This window comes from Herpailurus yagouaroundi, unplaced genomic scaffold, assembly GCF_014898765.1.
Source record: "Herpailurus yagouaroundi ecotype Mexico unplaced genomic scaffold, PumYag 197, whole genome shotgun sequence".
Classification (NCBI taxonomy): domain Eukaryota; kingdom Metazoa; phylum Chordata; class Mammalia; order Carnivora; family Felidae; genus Herpailurus; species Herpailurus yagouaroundi.
The window spans coordinates 15,831,884-15,859,482 of NW_024412428.1; the positions used below are offsets into that span (position 1 = coordinate 15,831,884).

The 27,599-nt window shown below is 36.0% G+C and overlaps 1 protein-coding gene across 6 annotated transcripts in view; it reads right to left on the bottom strand.

Annotated features, from left to right (window-relative positions):
* The window catches only part of TRPC4 (transient receptor potential cation channel subfamily C member 4), a 201,140-nt gene that overhangs the window by 29,595 nt on the left and 143,946 nt on the right, over positions 1-27,599 (bottom strand). For all 6 annotated transcript variants that reach the window (XM_040448277.1, XM_040448275.1, XM_040448272.1 and 3 more), the window contains 2 exons: positions 9,899-10,038; positions 159-472 (listed from right to left, as the gene is read on the bottom strand). In XM_040448277.1, the coding sequence (XP_040304211.1) occupies positions 159-472; positions 9,899-10,038 (454 nt within the window). The remainder of the gene's footprint in view (positions 1-158; positions 473-9,898; positions 10,039-27,599) is intronic.

A 27,599-nucleotide genomic window follows, 5' to 3' on the forward strand; every position in this document is an offset into this window, starting at 1 on the left:
AATGCCAGAGGGATCCATTTGTATTCAAAACCATGTTAATTCTGTTTTCTGTATTAAGCACAATTCCCTTTGCAACCACTTGTCATGGTTCAAATTCATAATGTAATACACTCTACATTCCGCACAGCGTTACCAATAAAAGTGTCTGTTCGACTTACGTTGAAAATGCATTGTTCTGCTTTTCACATCGTATGCCTTTACAGCTTAACCCTTTTGTTTCTTCATAATAGAAATACAATTGATTTAGGCCATTTGCAAATGCTAGCAACACAAGGCAGTATATGAATAGGAACTTCAAAATGTCCAGGAGCATTCTTCCCAGAGATATTTGCAGAGGCCCCAGGTGAGAATTTGCAGTAAACAGTGAGATCAGGCGCAGGGAACTGAAGATGTTTGCGATGGCAAATAAAGCTTCAGCCACTAGAGTGGGATGCCACATGTCCCAAGATTCTCGTGGATTCAGAGCACTGTACTGGAGAGAAAAGAAAAAGTAAAACAAACTCATATGTATATGACTATGTCAAGTTCAGGCCAGAATGCTTTTTCAGGTAGATCTAGCATCGTGGCCTATTGCCCTTCACAGCGGCTGATATCCTCCACGATGGTGGCAGCAATATTCATCTACACAAAAATAAGAGTTTATTAAAGCAATTTATAATTTTTAAGCTTTAATCAAAGTGACCTTCCTGGTCTGTCCTTGTCATTTGTATGTTTGTTTATAAGTGAATTGCATCTGGCCTCGACCTTTCCGATGGAACTTTCAAAAAAGAAAAGGAACATGTTACATAGAAAAAAAAAAATCTGATTTTATATGAGGAAGAGCAGCAGCACGATAACAAAGAAAGATACATTATAAAGGAAAACTACAAATTTTGAACAAAATTATCAAGGGCTTTACTTTCTGTATTTACACACTTGCATAGTCTAGATGCATGCATGCAGGATACAAATTCCATATAAGTGAGTGCAAGTACTGGTCCATTGCCCTGGAAATAGGAATGACCACTCTGGGTATAAATGTTGGTGCTTTGTATCTGTTGTATCCTAAAGCAGATAAAACCCAACTTGGAAGCCATCCTGGAAGTCAATGAATTGTTAATTTTGTTATATTTAATATGTAGGACATGTGATTTTTTTTGAAGATTCCTTAATTAGATAAAATATGTGATCTAAGAAAGAATATTTGCTACATTAAACTTTGACCAGCAATTATTTAAAAAGTAAGACTTAGTCAGTTGACATGTCAGCTTTAAATTATCTTGACATTGAGCTGCATGAAAAGCAAGATGAGTTTTATTCCTTGTATTATTGAGGTAAATTTATATCCTTAAAAAAAAAAAGGCCAAATATTCTCTTTGAAATACTGTGTTACAAAAATCTATAATTAAACTTGTGTAGGAATCAAACAATAAATTGAGTCATCTTCTTCATACACATCCCTAAAAAATATGTCCAAACAACATGATCTTTTTCCTAATAATCATGTTAGCAAAAACAGTTCTACTCCTGTATGAGTCCCATTGGAATATCAGAATATTTCTATTCTTTTTATATTGCATTTTATACCAAAGACCTTTACAAATGTTAATTAATTCTCTTGAAACCAATAGATAGTATTCTTTTAATCTCCCCGGGGACAAAATACATCACAAGCTCCTGATTTTGTTCAACACTCAGACTCTTGCATGAATGACAATTTAAAACAATACAATTTGAGCTAAAGGGAAATTATTTTCTATTTTTAAATGCTGATAACTGTTCTTGAACATTCTCAACTTCAGCATAAAATAGCTAATCATTGAAGACACATGAAGAATTAAAAACTTAATATTTTTTATTCATTATCACAAGTATCAGAGTGAGGGTTTATGGTATCAGCCACTACCTAATTCTCTTCTCTTGGTTGTCCCATATATGATGCCACCTCTGCCTTCAAAGACTAAAACCACCTTCACCTTCTTTGTCTTGCTTCTCCTGAAAGACACATGGTTTAAATAGAGAACATCCCCCAGCCCCCCATTGATAGCTAATTCTATATTTCTCTTTCTCTTTAAGCTAATATGGCTTAGGACTATATCTCAAAATGTACAAAATGTGACATAGTAAGCATTCTTAAGGATGTGATCTTTTTACTTGGAATTCCTCATAATGTTTAACACAATATCCTGTACGGCTCAAACATTTTCTCCCAACGAGTACTTACTGTCCCGTGAGGATGGGAGGGACACCTGATAATAAAAATGCTCTAAGAGATTAACACAAAGTGCTGTGGGAATATAGAGAAAGTGATAAATTCTGTCTGGGGCTGATGGGGCCAGCAATGAATAGAGACTATATGTTGTTCAAGCTTTAAGGGTCCTTTGATGTTATGGCATCTACTGGAGACACTGTTCCTCGTTCTAGATTTCACAGGCAGTTGGAGGCAGTTGGATATAGAATCCATCATCACATGGTGATATGGTACTTCAGATCCCTTCTTAGCAAATTGTCTCAGCTGGGACTTGCAAAATCATGCGAAAGGTTTTCCATTTTACAAATCATGAGATGCTAGATTCTACCCCAGTATAATTACCCAAGTCTGCTTCAAAGTCTAGCACTTCTGGTAATTGTTGGGAAACAATGCTATGTGAATCTGTTCACATTTATGCATGGTCAGGGCTTCCTGAGCAAAACATTGCATGGCTGTTAAAAGATGTCTGAATGGCAAATAAGCCTTGGAAGTTAAATATAGAGACTTTCTGAGAGATTTGGAAACATCTCCCCTGGAGCCATCTGCTTAGATTCTAAGGATAATAAAACTAGGGACCTTTGCCTCCCCTGAGAGAATTTGTTTACTTTAGAAAGTTAAGGTCTTTCTCTTTCTGGGGAGGGGGGCGGTGGGGGAAGATGGGCAGCTGGCACAGCTGTACTCTATAAGCTCTGAGATTCATAATTTCCCAGTTCCCCTCCTGTGGTACAAACTCCTGCATGTGAAGGGTGCATCTGGCTCTCATCTGTCGCCCTGTGGGGAATTGGAGCATGGGGGACCAATGTTAAGATTGTTATGTAAGTAAACAATTTGTCTGTTCTCTGATCCAGAAAACTTGCTTCCTGTCAGGATTAAATAGAGATATAAACATTTAGTAATTAGCTCTTGATTTCATTCTTTTAAGTTCTGCTTTTTAATTTCTCTCCTGTCATTCACACATACACTTAGCTCTGGTTTCTACATAGAGGCATTGTTTTACAAGGAGATTTTTAAAATTCTTTCAAACCATGGAGTCCTTTGAACTTGTAGAGAAAAATTAGGATTCTTCAATGTTAAATGTATTTTTCCACACCCTATGATTAGGAATTAAAAGCTTAACTTGAATTTAAAATTTCTCTTTGGCTCTGTTTTCTAAAACATAGTCACATTATCTATATTCACATTTTTAGCCCTCCATGTTTGCCTCTGGCCATTTGTGAGGCCTCTTCCCAGTGTCCCTAGCAGATCCTTCTTTCTCACTTGCTCCTTAAATAACTGAGTTTGCTTTGCAAGCCTCTTCTCTTCTCATTCTACCTACTCTCCCTGGATGTTTTCAGTGATCTCAACTGTCCGTTATGTGCTGATGACTCCCAGTCCTACATCTCCGCCTGGATGTCTCCCCTTACAGTCATATTTTATATTCTACCGCCTTGTTGACTTTTCCACACGGTTATCTCACAGGCATCTCAAGCACACAGGTCAGAATTGGAATTCGTGCTCTGTTGCTCCTCAAGCTCTCTCTCCTTTTACGTTCTCTGATCTTAATGAGGGGTGGCAAATCTCCCAAAGCAGAATTTGAGGTTGAGCCTAGATTCTTCCTCTCCCAACTCACAGGCTCTAAACTAAAATCTCATAGATACCGCTCACTCCTCTTCGCTGGTACCCTCACTGTCTTAAAGAAGTTCCTCTATTTCTCACAGAAATTATTATAATAGCCTCCTAACTGCTCTCCCTGCCTTGTATCTTATTTCTACTTTGGCCCATTTCCTCCAGAATTGTGTTTTAAAAGGGCCAGTCAGACCACCTCATATCTTGCTTAATGTTCTTTCTTCAATGATTCTGCAGTGTCCTTGAGATGAAATTCCAGTTTTTCAACATGTCATATGAAGCCTCTGGAATCTGGGTCCTGACTCTCTTTTGAGATTGATCTTCCATTTGTTCTCAGTTTGGTACTTAATGCTCTGGCTCAAACCTTTGGTACTAGTCACTCCCCAGATTTCCCTCACAGTCTCACCAAAGTTCCTTTCTATGAACATCAGGCCCTATGTCCAGAGCGGATTTAAATTCCAATTATTATGATTCTTCATCTGCTATTTATTCATTAAATATATGCTGAGTGCCTACGCTGTGCCAGACACCATCAAATAAAATGCAATTTATGGTGAGCAAATAAAATGCAGTTTATGTCACATGAGCTTACAATATAGTGAAGAAAGCAGACATTAAATAAGAAAAGCTAATCCTTCCCTTGACAGGTACTCTTTGACGGGGATGAATGGACGCTAGGATCCTGCTGACCAGAGCTGGAGGTTCCATGTGATAGAATAATCCTTGAAAGAGAAAGATCAAGTCTGTTAATTATACTTGAATTTAAAAAAATAATTAATTTAAAAAAAGGAAAGAGAAAAATCAAGAGCTACTCTACACATTGAAGTCCTTCTAGGACCATCAATTCCTGGTTTCCTTTTTCTCTCAAGTACTTGCTTTTTAGTATAAATGTACCGTAGTGTGGTTTTGTTTGAAACCTTCATTTTTACTCAGATTTTTTTAAGAGACTAGCTCCTTTGCAGACCTATATAAGAGAATATTCAACCTTGGATTACTGTCAGTTTTCCATGTAGGGAGCTTTGTCTAATGCATTTTCAGAACCAAACATCTAATAGAGTGCTTTATATATGACAGGAGGTCAAAAAGCATTCTAGGGTGAAGAATCATAGACACATTCATGGTTGTTAGAAAAGATGAATCATTGGTAGAAATGTGAGTATCTTAATATAGCTAGAATATGGAGAATTTGGGTATAGTGATGAATCTAAGAGGAAGTTGGAGCCAGGTCGTGAACACCTTAGCAGAATGTTTAGAGGAAGATGAACTGAATCATAATACTGGGTTCTTTATATATATGTAGTCTTTGATGCATACTTATAAAACTCAAGTAATCTATAAAAAGTGAATAAAAAATTAAATTGATACAAAATGAAAATATTTGTCATATGAGAGTAAACAAAATGTATATACTGGTTTTAATTTCGATTTATAAGGAGAAAACCTTTCCTTGGTTTAGATAATGAAGTTGGTTAGATAATGAAGTAATGAAAGACAATAAGAAGGCATATGATTTTCTTCTGTAACAGATAATACTAGATTAAACAATTAGGATTTAAATCTCTACAGAGCTCTGTGCCATAAAACTAAAGAATATTTAGAAAATTCCATAATTTGGACAGTATACTGTAGTTACAGCATTTGTGAAATAAAAACAATATTTGCCTCTTTTCTAGCTCATAAGAATAGATCAATGAGATATATACTTAGAACTATTTAGAAGAATAGTACTATGAAAAATTCCATCATGACTGTTAAAATAAATGCTCTTATCTATAATAAATTTAATTTTTGAAAATACTACTTCTATTACACAGTGGAATAGGCATAGGAATTTAGTCATTTCTGCCAAATGACTGAAGATAAATATGAGACAAGTTGTTAATGGAAAAAAGGACTGGGAAATATTTAGGACAAAACCAGTTCTAATGAAGATAAAGTAACATTTTTTTAAGAGTGCCCAGGCATCAACAAGCTCTGGATTAACTAGTATTTCATACAGAGTGAGAAGCGGAAGTGGTTGACAAACCTTCTCCTTCAAGAATTAAGAGCAAATAAAAAATAAATAAAAGCACACAATCAATCCATGAGCCATGAAATGTTCAAGAATCAAGGTATTTAAGGAAGCACCACACAGCCTTGCATGTAAGGAGGAGAATACTGAAGTCACATACTTTTCTACTGTCTATGTCTCTACAATGCAATGCTGTTGCATTGTACACAAAAGTTAAAACAACTACTGAGTGCTTATATTAAGCTCTGTTCCATGACATTAAACGTGTTTATTAATGTAATCCTCACATTCTATAGGATTTGATTATTAGTGTCATTTTATACATAAGAAAATTGAGGTATAGATTAAGTAACTTGCTCCAAATCACACAGGTAGGAAGTGGTATCAGTGATACTCAGATCAAGTATGGATCAGAACTCAAATCATGGCCTTAGTTAGCAGGACCCTTTGGTGTGTGTGTGTGTGTGTGTGTGTGTGTGTGTGTGTGTGTGTGTTAAAATTCCCTCTAGATGAATGAATCACAAAATGATAAGCCAATTAAGCAAGTGTGGCCCTTCTGCCAGACCTATTCTAAAAGTTTCTCCTCCTTGATAGACCAGTTACAGAAAGGTTTCCCTTTTTGTGGACTAATGGTTTTTTTGGTCTGGATCCATGGCTTGCACAAAAAGACCTAGGGTTGGATTTTTGCTCCCATTTATGCACCTTCAGACTAGAGGTAGAACCTCTACAATATTACAGATAACCTTGTTATAACTCCTTGGTAATCTTGCCTGCATCATAATAGGCAAACTATTCACTAGGAAGCAGCATCAGGTGATTCCATCTACCTCATATTTCATAATTAATAAATCATCTATTTTATGGCTCTTATCTCCTATTTTTTTTTTTGAATACCAGCTCTCTATCAGCTTCCCCTATGTTCATTTCTCTACTTCAGGCATCCATTATCATTTGACTCATTCTCTGCTTAAATCTCATTCATGGCTCCTCTTTATTTAACAGAGCACAGCCCAAATTCTATAGCAGGATGTGAAAAGTCCTTCTTATCCTAGCCTTGCTCCCATTTATTGGATCATTTCTCTTAGATACTGATCTCCTTTATACACTCAGACTTTTTTGCACATTGTATTTTTTCTCTCCAGAATGCTAATGCACTTTCATGAACCCAATGGATACTTTCTGGCTCTGTCTTCCAGGACACTTCCAGTAGAGTTGAGTTCCTTCCTCGATGCTACCATAGCCCCTGCTGTAGACCTTATCAAATGGGAAATTCTTATTTACATGCATTTCTCTTTCCACAACCTGACTGTGGACTGCTTAAGCAGGAGGTGTACCCCAGGTATCTTTGCATTTTCAGCAAACAGATGAAGACCTGGTCTCTTAGTATGCTCCCAGAAATTCTTATTGATTAATTCACATAATAGCTGTTTGCCTTATATATAGCACAGTCTGTTTTTGTGCACAAATATAGCACCTTTTCCTAAAATAGTAACCTATAAATTATTTAAAATTAGCATGAAAATTGAATGATAAAAGAAAGGAAAGGTAAGTCAACAAGTGAGCATTACAGACTCCCAAAGTAAGTGCTCTTTTGATTATTATCATCATTTAACAGGTGGTCACATTGAGACCTTCATTTAGTAATTTGCCCCAAATCACACAGGTTTCATGTGGTAAAGGCGAGTGTGAATCCAGAGCTCAATCTTTTTTTCAACTAACATAAAGGAAGAGACATAATAAAGACATTTAAAAAGGTAAGTCTAATGGACTCATAGTATATGAAGACGAGGGAGGATACTGGAGTAAAAGAGAAGAAAAATTAATAATGCAGGCTTATTCTATAACAGGCACTTAAATTATGTCAACTCATTTACTTCTCATACCAACAGCACAAAGTAGAAATTGTTAGTCTTCTTATTTTATAGATGAGGCAAGGGAGGTGAAGAAATAGGTCCAAGTTCACATAACTAGTAAGTGTTGGAGGAAGGAAGTGAGCCCAGAAAATACTACCCATCAAACTCTATCCATGCAACTCAAGTTTTAGTTACACAAACTAATCATTCAGAAAGAACATTTTGTACTTTACACATACAATCACAGCTGGACTCCTATGACCGCAATGCATAAACAAATTATATTTCTGGAAGATTCCATGTTATTTACATCATTGTCAGCTGAGGTAATTTCTGTGCACTTTTCCATCTCCTTTTCTCCTTCTTCATCACATGAGGTGAGTGATGCTTGAATTTTAAGCATAAGTTTTTCCTTGGTGTAGTATTAGGAACAATGTTTATATTTTAATATTAAAATAGATGTTGCACGTGAAGAATTTACAACTTTTTAAGAAAATTCAAATCCCATATCTAAAACTGAGACAAAAAAATCCACAAGTACCCATTAATTTATGTAGTTGTACCTACTATATACCAGAGTTCTTATATATGAAAATGTATATGTACCATATATAAACACCATCAAATGTAACATGTAAAAGTATTCCGTATCTTAGTACAAATATTGCATATAAGAAATACATGAAAGAAGTTCCATTTGGGATCAATCTCATACTTGTCTTAGCTGTTGAATAGAATTATACAGTCCAGTGTCATTCCAATCATCTTCCTTAGACCAGTTACATCAGCATCATCTGATGAGTTTGCTACAAATGCAAATTTAGGACCCTCTCTAATACTCTTAAATTTAGAATCTCTGGGGATGGAGAAAAGGAATCTGGGTTTTAGAAAGCTTTCCAGGTGATGTTTTTGCACTGGAAAGTTTTAGAAGAAATGCTATAGTTCTATATACCAGAGTTTTATATCCGTATTGGGCCACAAAAAAACAGATATATTATTTTTTAGTTGAGAGATGGCCAAAACAACTTTATAGACATACTTAAGGATCATTACAAAGAAAATAGAAATTGGACAGATATTCACTGAACAACAGACTGCCCATCTCATACATAGATGCATAACCTCCTTGGTTAAGACAGTACCTTCTGCTCTCTTAAGGTCTTCAAGGGCATTAACCTAAAGTAGATAGGAAAAATTACCAAGTTATGATTCTATTATTAAAACATAGCTTGATTTCCATGAAATTGGTAGGCATGAAATTTGGTGAGTGGCAACATTTTAATTGAACAAATTCTGGAAACTAAGGCCTTTCCAACTATGGGCATTTTTGACCCTGACAGAGCTGAACACTATACAAGGGAGACTCAGGCCACTATTTTAGGAACTAGACTAAATGAATGAGTTCACCTACACGTTAGGATTTCTAGGTCAGATCACTAAATTGCATGAATTATTCATGTAAAGCCCAATTAGACACTCTTTATTTTTTGCTAGTACACTAATCATTTTGAAACAAATTTTTAAAAAAGGAGAGACAAAGAAAGAGGGAAAAAGAAAGGCAAGAAGGAGATAATACTTTGATGTGAAAAATATCCCCCAAAGTACAAAATAATCCCAGTTGTCATTGCAGAACAAAATGTTTTACAGAAATTATGTGGTTTGGAAAAGATTGATATTGCACAGAATCTGGGGGAGTGATGGGTGTATGAGACTTCAGGCGCTGTCGTGTTGAATGGGATGAGGAAAAGGAAATTATATTCTGTTCTAATTATATCAAACTATATTAGTTTGAACTGAAATAATAATTTCAATGCTTTGAATGAGTAATATTTTGATTGGTCTAGGTAATGTTATCGGTTAGTTATAACTGATAAAAATAGATTCTGGTTGCCAAAATTTAAACAGTGTTTGAGGTAGACTGTTATGAGAAATGGAAAGGATTCAAAACCAGAGCAACTATTGTGAGTAATTTTGAGGCATCATTCAAATAATATGCAACAAAATTGGGTGACAACTTCAAATTGTTTGTGAAATTTATTTTGAAACTATAATTGGGTATTAATAATGTATTTTATACCTATCTGTCATCACAGAAAGATAACGCTCCAGGTAACATTATTAGTAAAATTAATAGCAATCAAAGGTAGGGAAGTATTTATCAGAACTTTATGCTTTACCAAAAATATAAATGATAGTTACCTTTACAAATGCAACGATTTTCAAAGAGATTGTTGCCAAATATAAGGAATTCATCACAAAATCCATTAGATTCCACCAATCATGGATGTAATCTTGAAGTCCACCATCCCACATTTGTTTAATTTCTCCCCATATAAAACCTGCAATTACAGAGAGATTCATTGTAAGTGTGATTTTCAATCAGCTTACTAACAACAGAGGCAACTTAAAAATTATAGAATATTGGAGCGGCAAGCGACTTTAATGTTCACTACATGAAGCATTTATTTTTAAAGACAGTAATATTCAGCCTCAGCCAGACTGTAAAATTTTGAGGACACTGAGCTAATTAATTGGAGAGAATGCTTTTAGGGTAGGTTCACTTTCTTTTATTCATCTGATATACTTGTAAGAATGTCCAATTTTTGAATCAACTGCCATTTCTCTGTTAACTATCCATTTTTCTCATGGAAAATATCATAGCATTTACTTGTAAACAAATACTAAAAGCAATGTTTCCTTTGAAGTTGAGATGACCCAGAGTCATGAAAAAGTGTCGCTGGTGAACATAACTGTCTTAATTCCATTAAGCAGGATATTTTGTTTTGCCTTTGTAAGCAATCGGTACCTTTGGAGATCTGATTTCAGTTCTGGACAAAAGATGGTTATAACATGCATGATACTTCATTATAAAACCTATATCTAGCAATAGCTTTGAGACTGCCTCCATAGAAAATAAAAATCCCTTTCCTTTATAATGGTCATATTTTTAATAAGAAATGTTTTATTTTCAAATTCTAGGAAGTACACATAAAATATCACTATGTATCATTCTATTTCCATAATCTTGTTAAAACTTTATAAATCTAGTTTTGGGGCCCAATGATGAAAGAGAGAGATATCAAAGGGAGTAGAATCAGGAAATATTAAAAGGATAAATATGATTTCATAACTACATTAATGCAAGCAAACAATACGACTCTATTAAGATAATGAGTCTGGAATGTCACATGTGTAGCACAATGTCTCACATCTGTCTTGCACAAAAAGCCAGAAAAAGTCAGGTTAACTATAAAATCATAACTTTTCATGAACCTATCAGAAAGACGAGAAACCAGAGAGAGTCCCGATGTGAACATTAGCTCACCCATGGCAGAGTGCAGGGGTAAGAGACAAAGTCACCATATCCCAGAGTAAGAAGATTTCAGAAAACCTTTTAAACGAACTTCTGAAGGTTGAGTCTGAGCTTGCACAGAGGACAGAACCCCTGGGACTCAGATACAAGGGGAGTCTCCCTACTTCCATGTTTTTTTGTTTTTTTGTTTTTTTTTTTTTTTGCATAGAGCAGGCTCCTCTCCCCTAAGAACAAAACATATAAGCCCCATGGGAGAAGCAGGAAACAGGATTTCCTAGGGTTTGCACCAGTATCATTAGAGGTTTCCTACCACAGGGCAAAGGTCAGGAAAGTCTGCACATGACCTGCAAAGTGTCACTGCCATAGGTAGTAAGGTATGGATTATTGAGAACCTGCATTGCCAATGCCCAGGCATAGTCCTACCTAACTCTGCCCTAGACCAGGACAACAGAGAATCTGCCTGTTTCACATCACCAGGCAATGATCACAAGCTAATAACTACTGGAGGAGTGGTGAGAGCATGAATAGAGTACCCCTCAGAGGCATAGGTGCACAGGGGAGGCCAAAAGATGTGGGTGAAGCAGAAATTCTGAGAATAGTCCTCCTAAGTCAGTCAAAGCCACTATAACAAAGTATCACAGACTGGATGTTTTATAACAAAAATTTATTTCTCATAGTTCTGGAGGCTGCAAGTTTATGATCATGGTATCAGCATGGTCAAGCTTTGGTGAGAACCCTCTTCCATGTTCTAGGTGCACACATCTCTCTCTATCCTTACATGGCAGCAAGAGAGCAAGCTAGCTCTCTGGCCTCTTTTTTCTCTTTAAAGTTTTTATTTATTTATTTTGAGAGGAGGGAGGGGCAGAGAGAGGAGGAGGAGAGAGAGAATCCCAAGCAGTCTCCATGCTTGTCAGCACCGACCTGATCTGGGCTCCAACTCATAAACCTGTGAGATCATGACCTGAGCTGAAACCAAGAGTAGGACGCTTAACCTACTGAGCCACCCAGGCTCCCTTTTGGCCTCTTTTTATAAGCATATTTATCTCCTTCATGAGGACGCTCATGACCTAATTGCATTCCAAAGGCCCCACCTCCAAATGCAATCACATGGGGGTTAGGTTTTCAATATATGAATTTGGAGGGGACACAGACATGTAGTCCATGATACGACCCAAAGCAGAGTGAATGGTGCTCTGAAACTGATTGTGGCAACAAAATCCAAACCTGCCTCAGCTCCTGACTATAATGCCTCAAATTCCTGCCTTATGTTCCAGCAGAATAAAATGGCATGTCCATTTTCAGGCATCAATGCTATGTACCTTTGTCTAGCCTCTACACAGGCAGAATAAATCCCCTCCCCAGATACACACATGCACACCTTATACATCGTATTCAAACTGTTTTAAAAAAGATAAAGAAAAAATATTGAAGGCATCAGGAGTGGGGGTGTGGTGGAAATAAAAGACACATTGCATTCAAAGGAAGAAATAGAAAACTGACATCAAACTTGTTGTCTGACACCATGTAAGACAGAGTAACATTATTATAGTGCTGAAAGAATAAAAATTAAAAGTGTACCCAGAACGTTCCACATGGCACAAATAGTTCTAATAAATGAAGGCAATTGAAAGACCTTTTTTCAGGGGCGCCTGGGTGGCGCACTCGGTTAAGCGTCCGACTTCAGCCAGGTCACGATCTCGCGCTCCGTGAGTTCCAGCCCCGTGTCGGGCTCTGGGCTGATGGCTCAGAGCCTGGAGCCTGTTTCCGATTCTGTGTCTCCCTCTCTCTCTGCCCCTCCCCCGTTCATGCTCTGTCTCTCTCTGTCCCAAAAATAAATAAACGTTGAAAAAAAAAATTAAAAAAAAAAAAAAGAAAGACCTTTTTTCAGACAACCAAAAACTCAGACACATTATTGCCATGAGACCTATGCTATAAGAAATGCTGAAGGGATATATTTTAGGCAGAAGGTTTATGATACTGACCAAAAATTAAGTTTATAAAAAGAAATGAAAACATATATCCAGGAATGGTTAAAAAAATAAATATAAAATATATTTTTTTCTGGGGCACCTGGGTGGCTCAGTTGGTTGAGCTTCTGACTCTTGGTTTTGGCTCAGGTCATAATCTCAGGTTTGTGAGTTTGAACCTTGCGTCAGAGCCTGTTTGGGATTCTCTCTCTCTCTCTCTCTCTCTCTCTCTCTCTCTCTCTCTCTCTCTTTTTCTGCCCCCCACAAATAAATAAAGTTAAAAAAAAGATATTTTTTTCTTTTTGAATTGCTCTAACATATCATTGATGGCCTAAAGCAAAAACACTAGCAATGTTCTGTGGTTTATAACATATATAACATATGTAAAAGTAAAATGTATGATAACATTAGCACAGAGGATGAGAGAGAGGAATTAGAAATATACTATCATAAGGTTCTTACACCACAAGTAAAACAAATATTATTTGAAGTTAGATTATGATAAATTAAAATTTTACATTGTAAATCCTAGGGCATTCTCTCAAAATATTTTTACTTATTTATTAGAAAAAAATTTTTTAAGATTTTTTTAAAGCAATCTTTACACCCAATGTGGGGCTCGAACTCAAAATCTTGAGATCAAGAGTCTCATGCTCCATTAACTGAGCCAGCTAGGTACCCCAAAATATCTTTAAAGGTACAAATGAAGAGCCAGAAAGATAAATAAATATAAAATTATTAAAAACACTCAATTTGACAACAGGCAGAAAAAAAAAATAGAGCCAATAAGAAAAAGTGGGGTAGATTTCAAATCCATCAATATTAATAATTACATTGAATAAAGCATATGGTCTAAACACACCAATGAGAAGACAGAGATTGTCATATATAAAAATGTAAAACACAGCTGTATTAAATTTATCAACAAGTTAAAAGCAAAAGAATAGTAAAGACACTATGAAATACTAATAAAAAGAAAACTAAGAAAAAGAAGCTCAGTTGGCTATATTAATATGACTAAATATATTTCAGAAGAAAAAATGTTACCAGGTACTGAGAGGGCTATAACTAACATAAGGATGAAAAAGTCAACTCACTGAAAAGACACAACAATACTAAATATGAATGCAGCTAATAAAATAACCTTATAATGCAAGATGCCATAATCAGAGTTGAAACAAAAAAGAGAGAAAGGTACAAATATAGTTAGATAGAGACCTTAGTATTCCCCTCTGTAGAACCAGTAGGCAGAAGTTTGATAGGAATTTAGAAATTCTGAACAACACTGTCAACAACCTGACAGCAGCAATACATGCTTTTTTCATATGCATGTGTAGTGTTTACCAAGAGATACTATATAATGGACTATATTAACATATAGAAAAATATTTATACAAGTTAAAATCATACAAAAGGTGTTCTATGACAATAGACAACAAATCAGTAATGAAATGTGTTTGGAAAATCTCCAAATATTTTGCAATTGAACAACATACTTCTAATAACCCTTGGTCACAAAGTAATTTGCAGAATAATTAGAAAACATTTTGAAATGATTGAAAATAAAAATACATCAAAAAGGTCTGTGATGCAGCTTATAAAGTATATAGAGTGGAATTTATAGGTTTAAAGCCTTTAAACCTATAAAGAATAAAGGTCTCAGTGATTTCGGCTTTCATTATGACACTATGAAAAAAAAAGCAAATTAAGCCCAAAAGAAGCATAAGAAAATAAACAAGATAAGAGCAGAAGTCAAATTTTAAAACATATAACTTGAGAAAAATCCATGAAGATGGAAGATAGTTCTCTGAAATGGTCAGCACAATTGATAAAACTCTAGCCAGAATGGTCGAGAAAAAAAATGGAGAAGATATAAATGATCAATGTCAGAAATAGAAGAAGTGGCATCACTACAGATCTTATGACATTTTAAGGATAACAAGTGAATAAAAGGAACAACTTGATGCCCATAAATGTCACAACATAAAATGGATTGAATATTTTTCCTGAAAGACACAAACTTCCAGTCACACTCAAGAGCACATAGAGTAAAACAAAAACAAAAACTAAAACAAAAACAAAAAATTAGTACACAGAGTAACCTGAATTGTCCTATTCCTATTAAAGTATCATGAATTCATAGTTAAAAACCTTCCAACAAAGAAAAATTCAGGTCCAGTTTCTTTATGGTGAATTCTACCAAACTTAAGGAAGAAATAAGAAGAATGCTAAAAACACAGGTAACAAACACTTAAAATAGAAAAGGAAGAAACATCTAAGAGGTTAGTATTACTCTGATAAAAGTCTGGCAAAAAGAACAGCTACACACTAATAACCTTTATGAATATGCACAAATATCCTCAACAAATATTAGTAAATTAAATGGAATAATATATGCAATTGATAATAAGTCATGCTGTTTTTCCCAGAATGCAAGACTGTTTCAACATTTAAGGGCCAATCAGTGTTATTTATGCCATCAACAGATTATTGGGGAAAAAAGATCTCATTAGATGCAGTAAATGCATTTGACAAAATTCAACATCCATTCAGGATAAAAGCTTTCAGCAAAGTATGAATAGAAGGGTAATTTCTTGATTTGATAAAGGACATCTACAGAAGTATCCAACTACAGTCATGATTATGTGTAGAGGGCCAGAGAATAAATAAGTTAGACTTTGCAGTAAATGAGTGGGTGTGTGTGACTGTGTAGTGTCAAAGGGTCATATTTATCCTGCTGGGCCATAGTTTGCCCGCCCTTATCCAGCATCTTGACTGTGGTGGTCTTATGTGATTGTGTGCTTTATATCTCTGTGCCCTGAAAAACAACAACAACAACAAAATGTACTACAACTTAAAAGCAACAAAAATGATGAGTGATTGATGTTGACAATTGGAAATAGGGATAGATTAAAATTAAATAAATATAATAAATACATACTATATAGTATATAGTGATTATAAATAAACATAATACAATATCAACTGTGATATATTGCTGATAGGTATGTTTGCAAAGTCTTATAATAAAACTGTGGAAGAAATAAAAGTGAATTAGACATAATGGTCTATCATCACTTAGTGAAAACTAGCAATGGCTATTTAACATTATTTTTAAAATTTTATTTAAAATTTCAAGGCACATTTAAATTGATAACCCAAGAAAGGACTAATTTCAGTCAAATTGATTATAGTGTGCATTTTAAAAGGTTTTACTAAAATTCAGCTAGTTAACATACAGCATAATATTAGTTTCAGGTGTACAATATAGTGATTCAACACTTACATACATCACCTGGTGCTCATCGTAACAAGTGCACTCCTTAGTTCCCATCACCCATTTCACCCATCCTCCTACCCACCTCCCCTCTGATAACCATCAGTTTGTTCCCTGTGGTTAAGAGTCTGTTCTAACTATAGACCCTTAACTGTAATGTGCATTTTGTTTATTTGTTTATTTATTTAAGAGAGGGTGCAAGTGAGCAAGGGGCAGAGAAAGAGAGAGAGAGAGAGAGAGAGAGAGAGAGAGAGAGAGAGAATGACTCCCAGGAAGAGCAGAGAGATTGGGAGAGAGAAGTGGGGCTCACCAGATGCTGGGCTCATGAGCTCACCCTACGCTCATGACCTGAGCTAAAGTCAGATGCTTAAAGACCAAGCCACCCAGGCGCCCTATAGTGTGCATTTTAAAGCCCTCTGTAGACCACTGCTTTATTCTAGATTTTACATCCTATATTACTCTTTGAGGTCTCTTTCAGATAAAATCTCTCTTGAGAGTTCAGATAAGATTGGGGCATAACTGCAGAGATGGTAATGTTCGCTGCCTCCACATTGAAGAAAGAAACGCATCAGACCTGAGTAAGATACGATGCATGCTCTGATGTTTGTAGGGAACTTACAATTTATATCATCCAAGGAGGAAAAATGCTAGGTACACTGGAAACAACCCTCCTCCCCCCCAACCTCCCCAGTCCACATCTATGATGCTTTCTCCCTACTGAGCCTGGGGACAGTCTCAGAATCAATCACAACTTACATAAGAAAGGTAAGACCAAAACAAGAGACCTAAGTAGTGCTTCACTACCAGTTAATAAAGAAAACAGAACTCAATCTCCTTAGTACTCTTAGACGTTTTCTTATTTTTGAAATTTCAAAATGTGGTTTATTTGTTATGTTTTATTTGCAACTCTACCAATATCCAGAGATGAGAATACGTGTGCACTGCAGTTATTAATTGAACAAATGCATTTCAAGTTAACTTTAATCAGAAGGCACAGAGATAACACTTCGACTATACCAGGTGAGTGAAGTGCCAAGCTCAGTCCAACTGGTAATCAGCTTTGTAATCTGAGATAACAGTCTCATCTCTCTAGATGGTTGTCACCTCATTTTAAAAAAAGAGAGGTTTGGATTATACGCAATCATACGAGAAGTATAATTCTACTCCTGTGGTATAAATAGCCAGACATTACTTTTTCCTGTCTGGATCATTAAATTTTACTAAAATCAGTCATCACAATAGCTGCCATGAAGATTAAAAACTGTCTTGTACCAGAGGACACAGACTTGCTTTGGTCTTCCCCAAAATGCACAAACTAAATCTTTGATATGAAAATTATAGAAACTTTCTTGCCCAATGTAAGGGAGAATTCTCCAGAAATCAGAGTTGCTCCAAAACTGGAATGGATTACCTTGTGCATTGAAGATTCCAATCCAGGGCCTGGAATGTCTTCCATCACTCAGGCTCCAGAGAAATTCTAGAAGTAACTACAAACCTGTTCTATCTGATCTCTAAAGGGCATTCAAATTCTATGAGTTTGTGAAATCTGTTGTTTTCAAATTTGTATATATTATAAAATCAAATGTATTTTTCAAGTTTGTACCTATTATAAAAAGAAATGTATTTTAAATACCTGCTAGCCAACCAGTGTGTTTATATCTTATTTCCCTTTATTGATAAATTGATAGCTCTCTTCTTGCTTCTACCAAACTGATAAACCAAATATGATAATTAACAGCCACCGAAACAGCTAACTGCAAGTATTTTGTGGGTAATTATGTAGGGGAATAAAGACACTAGGGTTAATGGCTTCAGAGGAAAATGGGGAAGTAGTTATAAAGAATTAGTTATGAGCTCAGTACAAAGCAACATTTTAACTTAGAGCTTCTTAGTACCTCAGCAGACTCTGTCACATTAGATGGGTTCAAAGAGATGGCACTTTCATTGGAAGCTTGGACTAGGTGACCTCTAAGGGTTTTTAAGAAGGGTAACAGCAAACACAATTTGGAGATATTATAGTTCCTTTGGAGTTCAAAGAGTATACATTTAATCTGACTTTTTGGATCACACACACAAAAAAATTCTATCACTTTTAGCCTTTGCAAATCACAGCTGTGTGGAGAAAGCAGAGATCCTGATGAAATTGAGGGCTCACACCATCATTTTTTAACCTGAGCTGTGAATACAACTGTCAGTCAGTGCTTGTTGGCTAATGGATTTTGGGAGCTTGTGTTTTTAGAGCACCAGAATGGAGTATCACTTCATATAGCTCTAGTCACTACATACCTGTTTGATAACTATATATTTCTATTTCTTATGAGCACCATGGTGAAAATACAAGTTTCCTCTGTTCTGGCAATGGTTCACTGAAATTTTTGAAGAAAGCAGCCTTTAGAGAAGCTAGAGGGTGCTATTAACTGGCTGATATATGCATCCAGACAAACTATTCGTGGTAACTAGTCCGAAGAGAACAAAGCTTCAGGAAGCTTCCATCACAAAATGTTTGTCCTGTTCCCACAATGGGAACATTTCAAAATTTCTCTCTGCTGTTTATAAACAGATGACGTGATTTCTCAGAGTCACGGTGGAGGTCTAATTACAAGCATGTATGTCAAGACTGTGGGGACCAGTAGAGGAAAGATCATAGTGCAAATGAGTCAGAGAACTTCCTTTGAAAGATATTTATGGATGCCTGGAAGTTTTTCCTATTTTTTTTCTACCTTTCCCATAACAGTTTTCATCAGGGGCTACTCGAGTGTTCAATTATATCTTATCGTGTGAAGCCAGCTGTGGGGATGAGATGAGGTCGGGAGACCTCAGACGCCACATTTAACAGCCCTGATTTCAGGTGAGAAATATGTAATTCTGTGAACAGACCTCTCGTCTCGCCTTCTCTTGCTGTCAGTATTTACACAAAGATTAAATAACCTCAAACAAAGAGCGGGTCGCCTTTTCACCTATGGCCACCTCAAAGAGCTTGTTATGGAAACCCAGGAGCTAGTTGAGGGATCTGACCTTGCAAGTCTCTTAATAGGACACTGAGTTCTACACTGTGGCACCAAATCAATGTAGATAAAAAGAACAAAAAGAATTCCTCCCTGCTGTATTTTCCCCCAAATCAGGGAACAAAAAAGTAGTCTCTAGTCAAAATTTTGCTTTTGCTTGGAGAAATCTAAATGTAGTTATTTTGCTCCTTGGAGGATCACGTTATGCTGGACCCAAAAAAGGCACTCAGTTAGGAGGCAGCTTCTATTGTCTCAGTGTTACACTTAAAACCCAAACAAAGATGAAGACAAGAGTCCCAACGATTCACTTTCTGAAGAGAGCTTACAGAAAATTGTAGCCACCCCCGCCCTTCTAGGGCTACCTAAGAGGTAGAAGGACCATATCTGTTACCAACCACTTGGGCCCCTACCCCCATGGTCTATACAGAGGGAACATTAGGAACAGGTAGTGAGAAAGCCGTGAATTCAGGGTAATAGAGTTTTTGTGCTAATTAGGAATACCAGAGGGAGAGATAAAGGTGATTGCTTACCAGCAGTACCACCTCCCTAAGTCAAGTGAGGGAGATGCTGAGGAAATCCCTCATAAATATGGGGGATTTCTACAACAAGGAAAAACTGGCATCTCAATCTCTCCTGGAGTGTCCACTCAGGCAATGGACTTGCTCATCTCTCCCTGGGTCTGGATCACCAGGGAAAATAAGAAACCAGTGTGTTTTGGCAGTCCGCAACTGGCCGCAGCCTGACCTCCTGTCATTAGCTGTGGCAAGGTTTTGGGATGCCCTTGGGGAGTGAGTGCTTACCACAGGAAGAAGCTGGGCTTTAGCAATCTTGCCCTCCTGTCCTTGCCAGGGTCCTAGGACCCCAGAAGGAGTCAACTACAGGTTACAAGGAGTTGAGGGACTGGAAGATATCAGGCAGAGTTGAATTGGGGATCCAGAGGACGATGCAGCGTGGAGGCACCCAAGGCCTTCTATGGAACACACATGCACACATCAGGAGAGCCATCGGTCAAGGACTGTCATAGAGGCTACACAGTATTAGCCAGTGATGCATAAAACCAAGAGGAAAGAACTGTGACGAGGGGCCCAGTGAGGTAACGAAGACTTGTAACTTTTCCTGTCATCCCGCTTCCCTACAGCCACCAAGGAGGAGAACATAAACAGTTTATGCCCTTCTTTCCATTGCAGTGTTGGGGTTGAAGGATGAGCAAAAGATGGACAATTCCAGGTCCTCTGAGCGCTGGGTAAGGCCTTTGTCAGGAAGAGGAAAGCTTAAAATAACTCAAGGTTTCAGGAACTTGATATCTACTAGACATATCATTAAGGTACAGGAAAAGATATTTGGTATAGGGCAGTTGGGCAGAGTGATCAGAAAAAGTAAAAAACATTTCATGTTTAGATTCTAGGGAGCTGAGACTCCTTAATTAAGCTTTTACATGAATACAGATTTGTATGAAATTGTGCTTCCAGAATTGTTTCTCAATCTTTAATGTTTAAAGACCTCTGGAATTTCTCTTTTTTTAATTTTTGAAAAATTTTAATGTTTATTATTTATTTTTGAGGGAGAGAGAGAGACAGAGTGTGACCAGGGGAGGGGCAGAAAGAGAGGGAGACACAGAATCTGAAGCAGGCTCCAGGCTCTGAGTTATCAGCACAGAGTCTGATCCTGGGGCTCAAACTCATGAACTGTGAGATAATGACCTAAGTCAAAGTTGGACGCTTAGCCAACAGAGCTACCCAGGCACCCCAAGACCTCTGGAATTTCTGAATTAATGAACCAAGGGGAGAATTAAAAATGTAAGTTTTTTGTAGAAATTCACAATTGTTATGACTTTAGTCAGTTGGCCATGCTTCAAGAAACACTGACTTAAAGGGGCAGTAAAACATGCAAAAGAATGAACCTGGACTACTTTCTTTCACCATACATAAAAATGAACTCAAAATGGATTAAGGACCTAAATGTGAGACCTAAAACCATAAAAATCCTAGAAAAGAACACAGGTAGTAATTTATCTGACATTGGCCATAACATTTTCCTAGAGATGTCTCCTGAGGCAAGGGAAACAAAAGCAAAAATAAACTATTGAGACTACATCCAAATAAAAAGCTTCTGCACAGCAGAGGAAACAACAAAACTAAAAGCAAACTACTGAATGAGAGAAGATATTTTCAAGTGGCATATCTGATAAACGGTTAGCATCAAAAATATATAAAGAATTTATATAGTCCAACACCCCAAAAAACAAATAATCCAGTTAAAAAATGGGCAGAAGACATGAACAGATGTTTCTCCGAAGAAAACATCCAGATGGCCAACAGACATGAGATGTTCAACATCACTCATCATCAGGGAAATTCAAATTGAAACCACAATGAGATTATCACCTCACACCAGTCAGAATGGCTAAAATAAAAAACAAACAAACAAAAAGCAAACCAAAGATAAGAAATAATAGGCGTTGGCAAAAACGTGGAAAGAAGGAACCCTTGTGCACTCTTGGTGGGAATGCAAACTGGTGCAGCCACTGTGGAAAATAGTATGGAGGTTCCTTAAAAATTAAATATAGAGTTACCATATGATCTAGTAATTCCCTTACTGGGTACCCAAAGCATATGAAAACACTAATTTGAAAGGATATATGCATCTCCTATGTTTATTGAAGCACTATTTACAGTAGCCAAATTATGGAAGCAGCCCATGTCCATTGATAGATGAATGGATAAAGAAGATGTGGGGTGTGTGTGTGTGTGTGTGCTATAATATTACTCACCCATAAAAAAAGAATGAAATCTTGCCATTTACACAACATGGATGGATCTAGAGGGTATAATGCTAAGTGAAAAATTCAGTCAGAGAAAGACAAATACCTTCGGGTTTCACTCATATGTGGAATTTAAGAAACAAAACAAATGAGCAAAGGAGTCCTGAATTCTTGGGCTGCTTTTGCCTCCTTGAATTCTATTCCTCACATTTTGAGGGCAGTATTCACGGTGGATAAAAGTTGTAGTTCTGGAATTACACCAACTGGAATTTGAATCAAGTGCCTGCTGTTTATTAGCTCCTGATCCTGGGCAAGTGACCCAACTTCTCTCAGCCTATTTCCTCTCTATGAAATGAGATACTAACAAGATTTGTTATTAAATGAAGTGACATTACTACAAGTTCAAATGAGGATACACATTTCAGTCATTTAGCACAGTGCCTATCTTCTTGGTTTCTACTATTACTACCGCTATCAGTATTACTGCTATTGTGATTCTGAACTAATGAAAACCACTTTTCATTAGTTCACCCCCGCCCCCCAGTCTTTTACTCTGACCCTCCATCATTTGGTATCTACTCCTATCTCTGTATCTTTTGCCCTCTTCCCTTGAACTATCTGAATCATGTTGCCAAATATTTTCTCTAACAGTATTGATTTCACTTTTGGGCTACAAGATATGTATAGCATTGTCAGTACCTAAAACACTTAATTTTCTTTCTGATAAAGAAGTCATCTGGCCAGCAGTAGTATGTGCACAACAATTTTAAATTACACAAATATTTCATTGTTTGAAATCTGATAATCTTGATAAGTCTTGGTAAAGGTGATCTTCAACTTTTTCCCCCACACATAAAAAGGAAAATGATGATTACATGTCATAGTCCAATGATTATTTGGCTTTCTTGAAAATTAAAATGTCTCTTTAAATGAATAGGTGGATGTCTTGCACCTGTCTTTGGGTGTCTATGTGTGTCTGCAGCCAGTTTGCTGAGGTGGTTGGAGCACCTTGCCAAGGGAGAGAGTCAGGAGACTATAGACTATAGAATATCTTTGGGGGGCTGTTTGAGAAGATGGGTAATTCATGGGTGAGGCTGAGAGTATGAGTACCTGAAACCATACAATCTTGATGCCTGTTAGACAAAGATGTAGAAATGGTCCCAAGAAAGGAATATACTTATATAGAATTGTCTCTCTGAGTCTTTATCTAGAGGAGAATGTGATCACAAGTTTTCTTTTTACATTTGCAATTTAGAAGCACTTATTGAAATGTTCAGATTTGTTAATATCAACGCTTTAAAAGATAAAAATGTGAAATAAATCATGGAAATGAGAGGCCAATTTTGTTAGAGAAAAATTGTCAAATAAGTATGTGTTATAGGCAAGATGTATAATCCGGATATTATGAGCAATTCTTAGTATATGCCTAGGAATCCACTAGAAGCTATTTTTAACAGAGCTCAGATTTCTTCCTATGATACATCTTTTCCTCAGTTCACCCTTCTCCTTATCATGCTCAGCGTGCATAGATTTATATACTACATAATTATGGCATATTCTTAGGCACACACATAATATCAAGTCACTTCAGTATCCATTTTTCCTTTCTCATGGAGAACAAAGTATTTCCTGCTTCATTAATGTGATAGCCTCCATTAACACCTACTTTTATGAAAAATGTTACCCATATCATAATTTCTTTTTGCTAAGCTGATAACGTAAGTCTACATCTCGATATTTCACATATATATTTATATCTGTACACTTTTTTTTTGCAGGGAATAAGCTATGATACAAATTTGATTGTTACAGTTGAATTATGATGGATTCAATAGGACAATCAAAACTGGTTTTTGGGAAGGCCTTAAAAATTAGCATTCAAAAGTTGGTTTTTTCCCCATTTTACTTCCTATTACCTTCAGAAAGAAAATGACATCCATTTGAGAAAAAAACTGCTGCTATAATTTAAATAAATTCTCATTATATATAAAGATAACATGCTATATTTAGTTTGCATGTAAATTTTATGTAAAAGGGAACTTCTGATATGAATATTCATTCTCATATCCCTGGTATTCTATGTTAAAAATCAAAACTTTGAATAAATTAAGAGTGTCAAGGTCATGGCCCATCAGAATGTAGAAGTGACCAGATCTCTAATCTGGCCCATGGCTCCTTTGAATCCATCATTCAGTCTTTCCAATAACACTTTCTCTCAGACACTTGAAAGGTATAGGTCTGTCATCAGGCCCATATGCTAGAACTATCATTTTTCAGTTTTTACTCTAGTTTAAATGGGTAATGTGACACTCTGAGTGCATTGGTGTCTATGTGTCTAGAATCTGCCTATCTATTGAGATAGTTCTAACTGTATTATCTGTGATTAGTTTTCTCTTTTGGTTAGGACTGTATCTCCAGATGACCACATCCTAAGTTTGATCACTGCATGAGGCCTTTAGATTTCTTTGCTTATATGCTAAAGCTTATCCTGACAGCAGACATCCACAGGAGTGTTGTTTGATGGGAGAAAGAAGGGTCAGTAACCTTCCATACAAGAAAGTCTGAAGGAAAAATCATTCAAAGGTACAGCTTATCAATGATTCCGCAGTGGAAGAATACCAGGGTTATTGCAGACTGTTTTCTCAAGATATAAAACTCAGTAGACTTCAATTTAAATAGTCAACGTGATGTTGAACTTCCAGAGGAAAGATATTGAAATAACAGGGAAAAATTATTCTACCCCTGTACAAAATCGCAAGATATCTGGATCTGTCAGACCAAATAAGTTTGTATTGTAGAAACACAGCAAAGTATATGAAAGAACAGAAATTCCAAAGCAAAAACATACTTCTTAAGGAGATAAAGGGATCAGTTTGAGAGATTATACTCTGCAGTTAGAAAACTTTTCTACTCAGGAAAAGTTAAAATTTATGGTATGAATATATAAAACAAATCAAAAGTCTTTTTGTCAGGATTATACAAAGGGAGGTATAAAAGTTATCATTTCTTATAAATTATATCATAGGTCTGGGGAATAGCCCCTGAAAACTGAAGGAAAGTAAAGCGAGGAGGAAGGAAAAAGCCTTTCTTTACACAAAAAGTAGCCCACAGAGTGACGTGGGTTGAAAATCTAAGTTGGTTCAAGAAGACTTGAGAAAAACCCATGCATCAACCCTCAATCTATCACTGGGAAAACTAACGTGATGAGAAACATATTTGTAAGCCATACTCTTCTCTGTAAGTCATTCAGTCTTGTTATTTTAAACCTAGAACCTCACAGCGGAGGGACTGTGAAATGTTTAGCCACTGACTTTTTACCAGACAGCAGTATTAATAAGGAAGACAAGATAGAAGTCTCATTAATACAGTTATGAAATCAGACCAGGCCTTTTTGTCTATATCCCACCTTTGGTCAAAGGTTATAGCATTCCTACCCTGTTGTCTTTAGTCTCTTCCCCACCTACCCTGGCTTAAAAAAACAATACAAAACAAAACATCTTTTTCTGCCCTAATAATGACAGCTCCCCAGCACAGGGCAATAGGACTCAATGGGACTTTGAATCTTTCTTTTTTTTTTTTTTTATGAAGATACTGGAAATCCTGAGAGCTTGTGACCACTCATAATTTAATAGTTTCTTAGTGACAGAACCTGGTCATGTATTCAAATACAGTGCTTTTTCTACAAGAGCCCAATAACATAGTGAATATAGCCTTTAATCATGGATGTATCAAAACACTTAGAACTCAGTCTGAGATATGAGACACTCAGAATTCACTAGCCTTGACAGGCCTATCTGATATAGAAAATTCTTTCTCCATGCCCAGGTATTTAAACAGGAGGATCGTTCGTATATATATTTTTTATTCTAGAAAATCTCTTTGCATCCTAAAAATTCCCAAGTAAATTAATTGCCTAAGTCAGGATAGCTTAAGAAAATGTTGCCTGTAGAAGATATTTCCCCAGGCTGGAATTTTAGTTATCACAATTAAATTTGTACCTTATTTAACCATTCAGCTGAGGATTGGATATGATTTCTAGCCAGCTTTCATGGAAAATTCTATTACAAGTTTTGCAAGAAGGAGGCAGCCAATGACTCTTTTAATTGCACAAGTTACTAAAGGCTTGAAGCTTGTATTTTTTAATATTATTTACTGTTTTCTGACATGTAACATATCTCATTGTTTATTATCTATTTCCTCTAGTATAATTTAAGCTTCATAGGGGCAAGGAATTCCTTCTCTCTTTTTTTTTTTGTTTTATTTTTGTTTTTTTACTTTTGTATCACTATTGCCCTGCATTTCACTTACTATACAGAACGTAGTCTATATATTTTCATTAAGTGCATAAAGGAAAGTCTAGAAATACTATCTCTGCTTATACTGCATTGTAGCTATGGCATTTTTCAAAACTAAATAATCTATATTTCATTTGGAATATCAATTTTTAGACATTCTATGTAAGTTCCCCATAATGGGAAATTTAACCTCCAAAATGCTTCTTTAAGAATTGTTTACAAGAAATTTTCCATGAAGAAATGTCTATAAAGAACATATTCCTAATGTAAGATATTTAATTTAAAAGGGAATGGGCAGGGTAATTTTATATTGAATATCAACTACAATGTCATAATTATTTTATTAACCTTTCTCCTAATTTAAGCAAGATCACACTTTATGCATGCCATATTAATGAGAATGTACTCTGTTTTAAAGTTCACCTAAGAAGGTGTTTTTTCCAACATTTGTAAAACATATCAAATCTTGTTCCTATGTACTTTTCTTATTGTCAGTACTTAGAGTAGTTATAATGTTTAAAATCAAAGAGTACCTCTATCTCAGATTCAGATATAGTCCTGTTTTCTTTCCTGCCTTTTCCACATTTTACAATTTCTCCAGTAATTTTGACAGTTAAGCCAAACTGATCTTCTGAGACTGTGAATCATGAAATTTTCACATATTTTCTAATTACTAAATGATGAGATGGATATGATACCAGAGAGGTTTAAAATGATGAGCTAAATTGAGAAAATATGATTTTTAGCAAAACACAGTAGGTTAGAGGAAAGAGTAATTAAAATGTGAATTTTAACTATGGCTACGATAAGAGAGTAAAACCAAGTTTTTACCAGCTACTTTAAGCTTTTCTACCTTGATTTCTACAGGTCCCAAAACATTTTTCTTTCTATGGAAAGAACAGAGAGAGATTGGAGGATGTCCTAGAGTTTAATTTTCTATTATTTTGGTTGAATATATAATTTCAAAGATAAAGTTAAATGGATTGGTTTTAAAGAATGGTTATAGTTACTTTATGTACAGAATTACTAATTCTGCCGAGTTATTTGTAATTTGTCTTTTGGAAGGTGTATCCATTAAGAAAACTACAACGATCAGTTACATATGGCCAATGAGATATGTCGAAAGTCTTTATAAGACAAGCTTACAAACAAAAACCCAGAAAATCATTCATGGGGCATGATGTCATTAAAATCTGAAATCTTAAAACCTACAGTTACATTTCATAGGCTGCACTTGGGGGCAAGTTCCCCAAAACTTGCAAAAGTGTTTATTTAGTTTGGG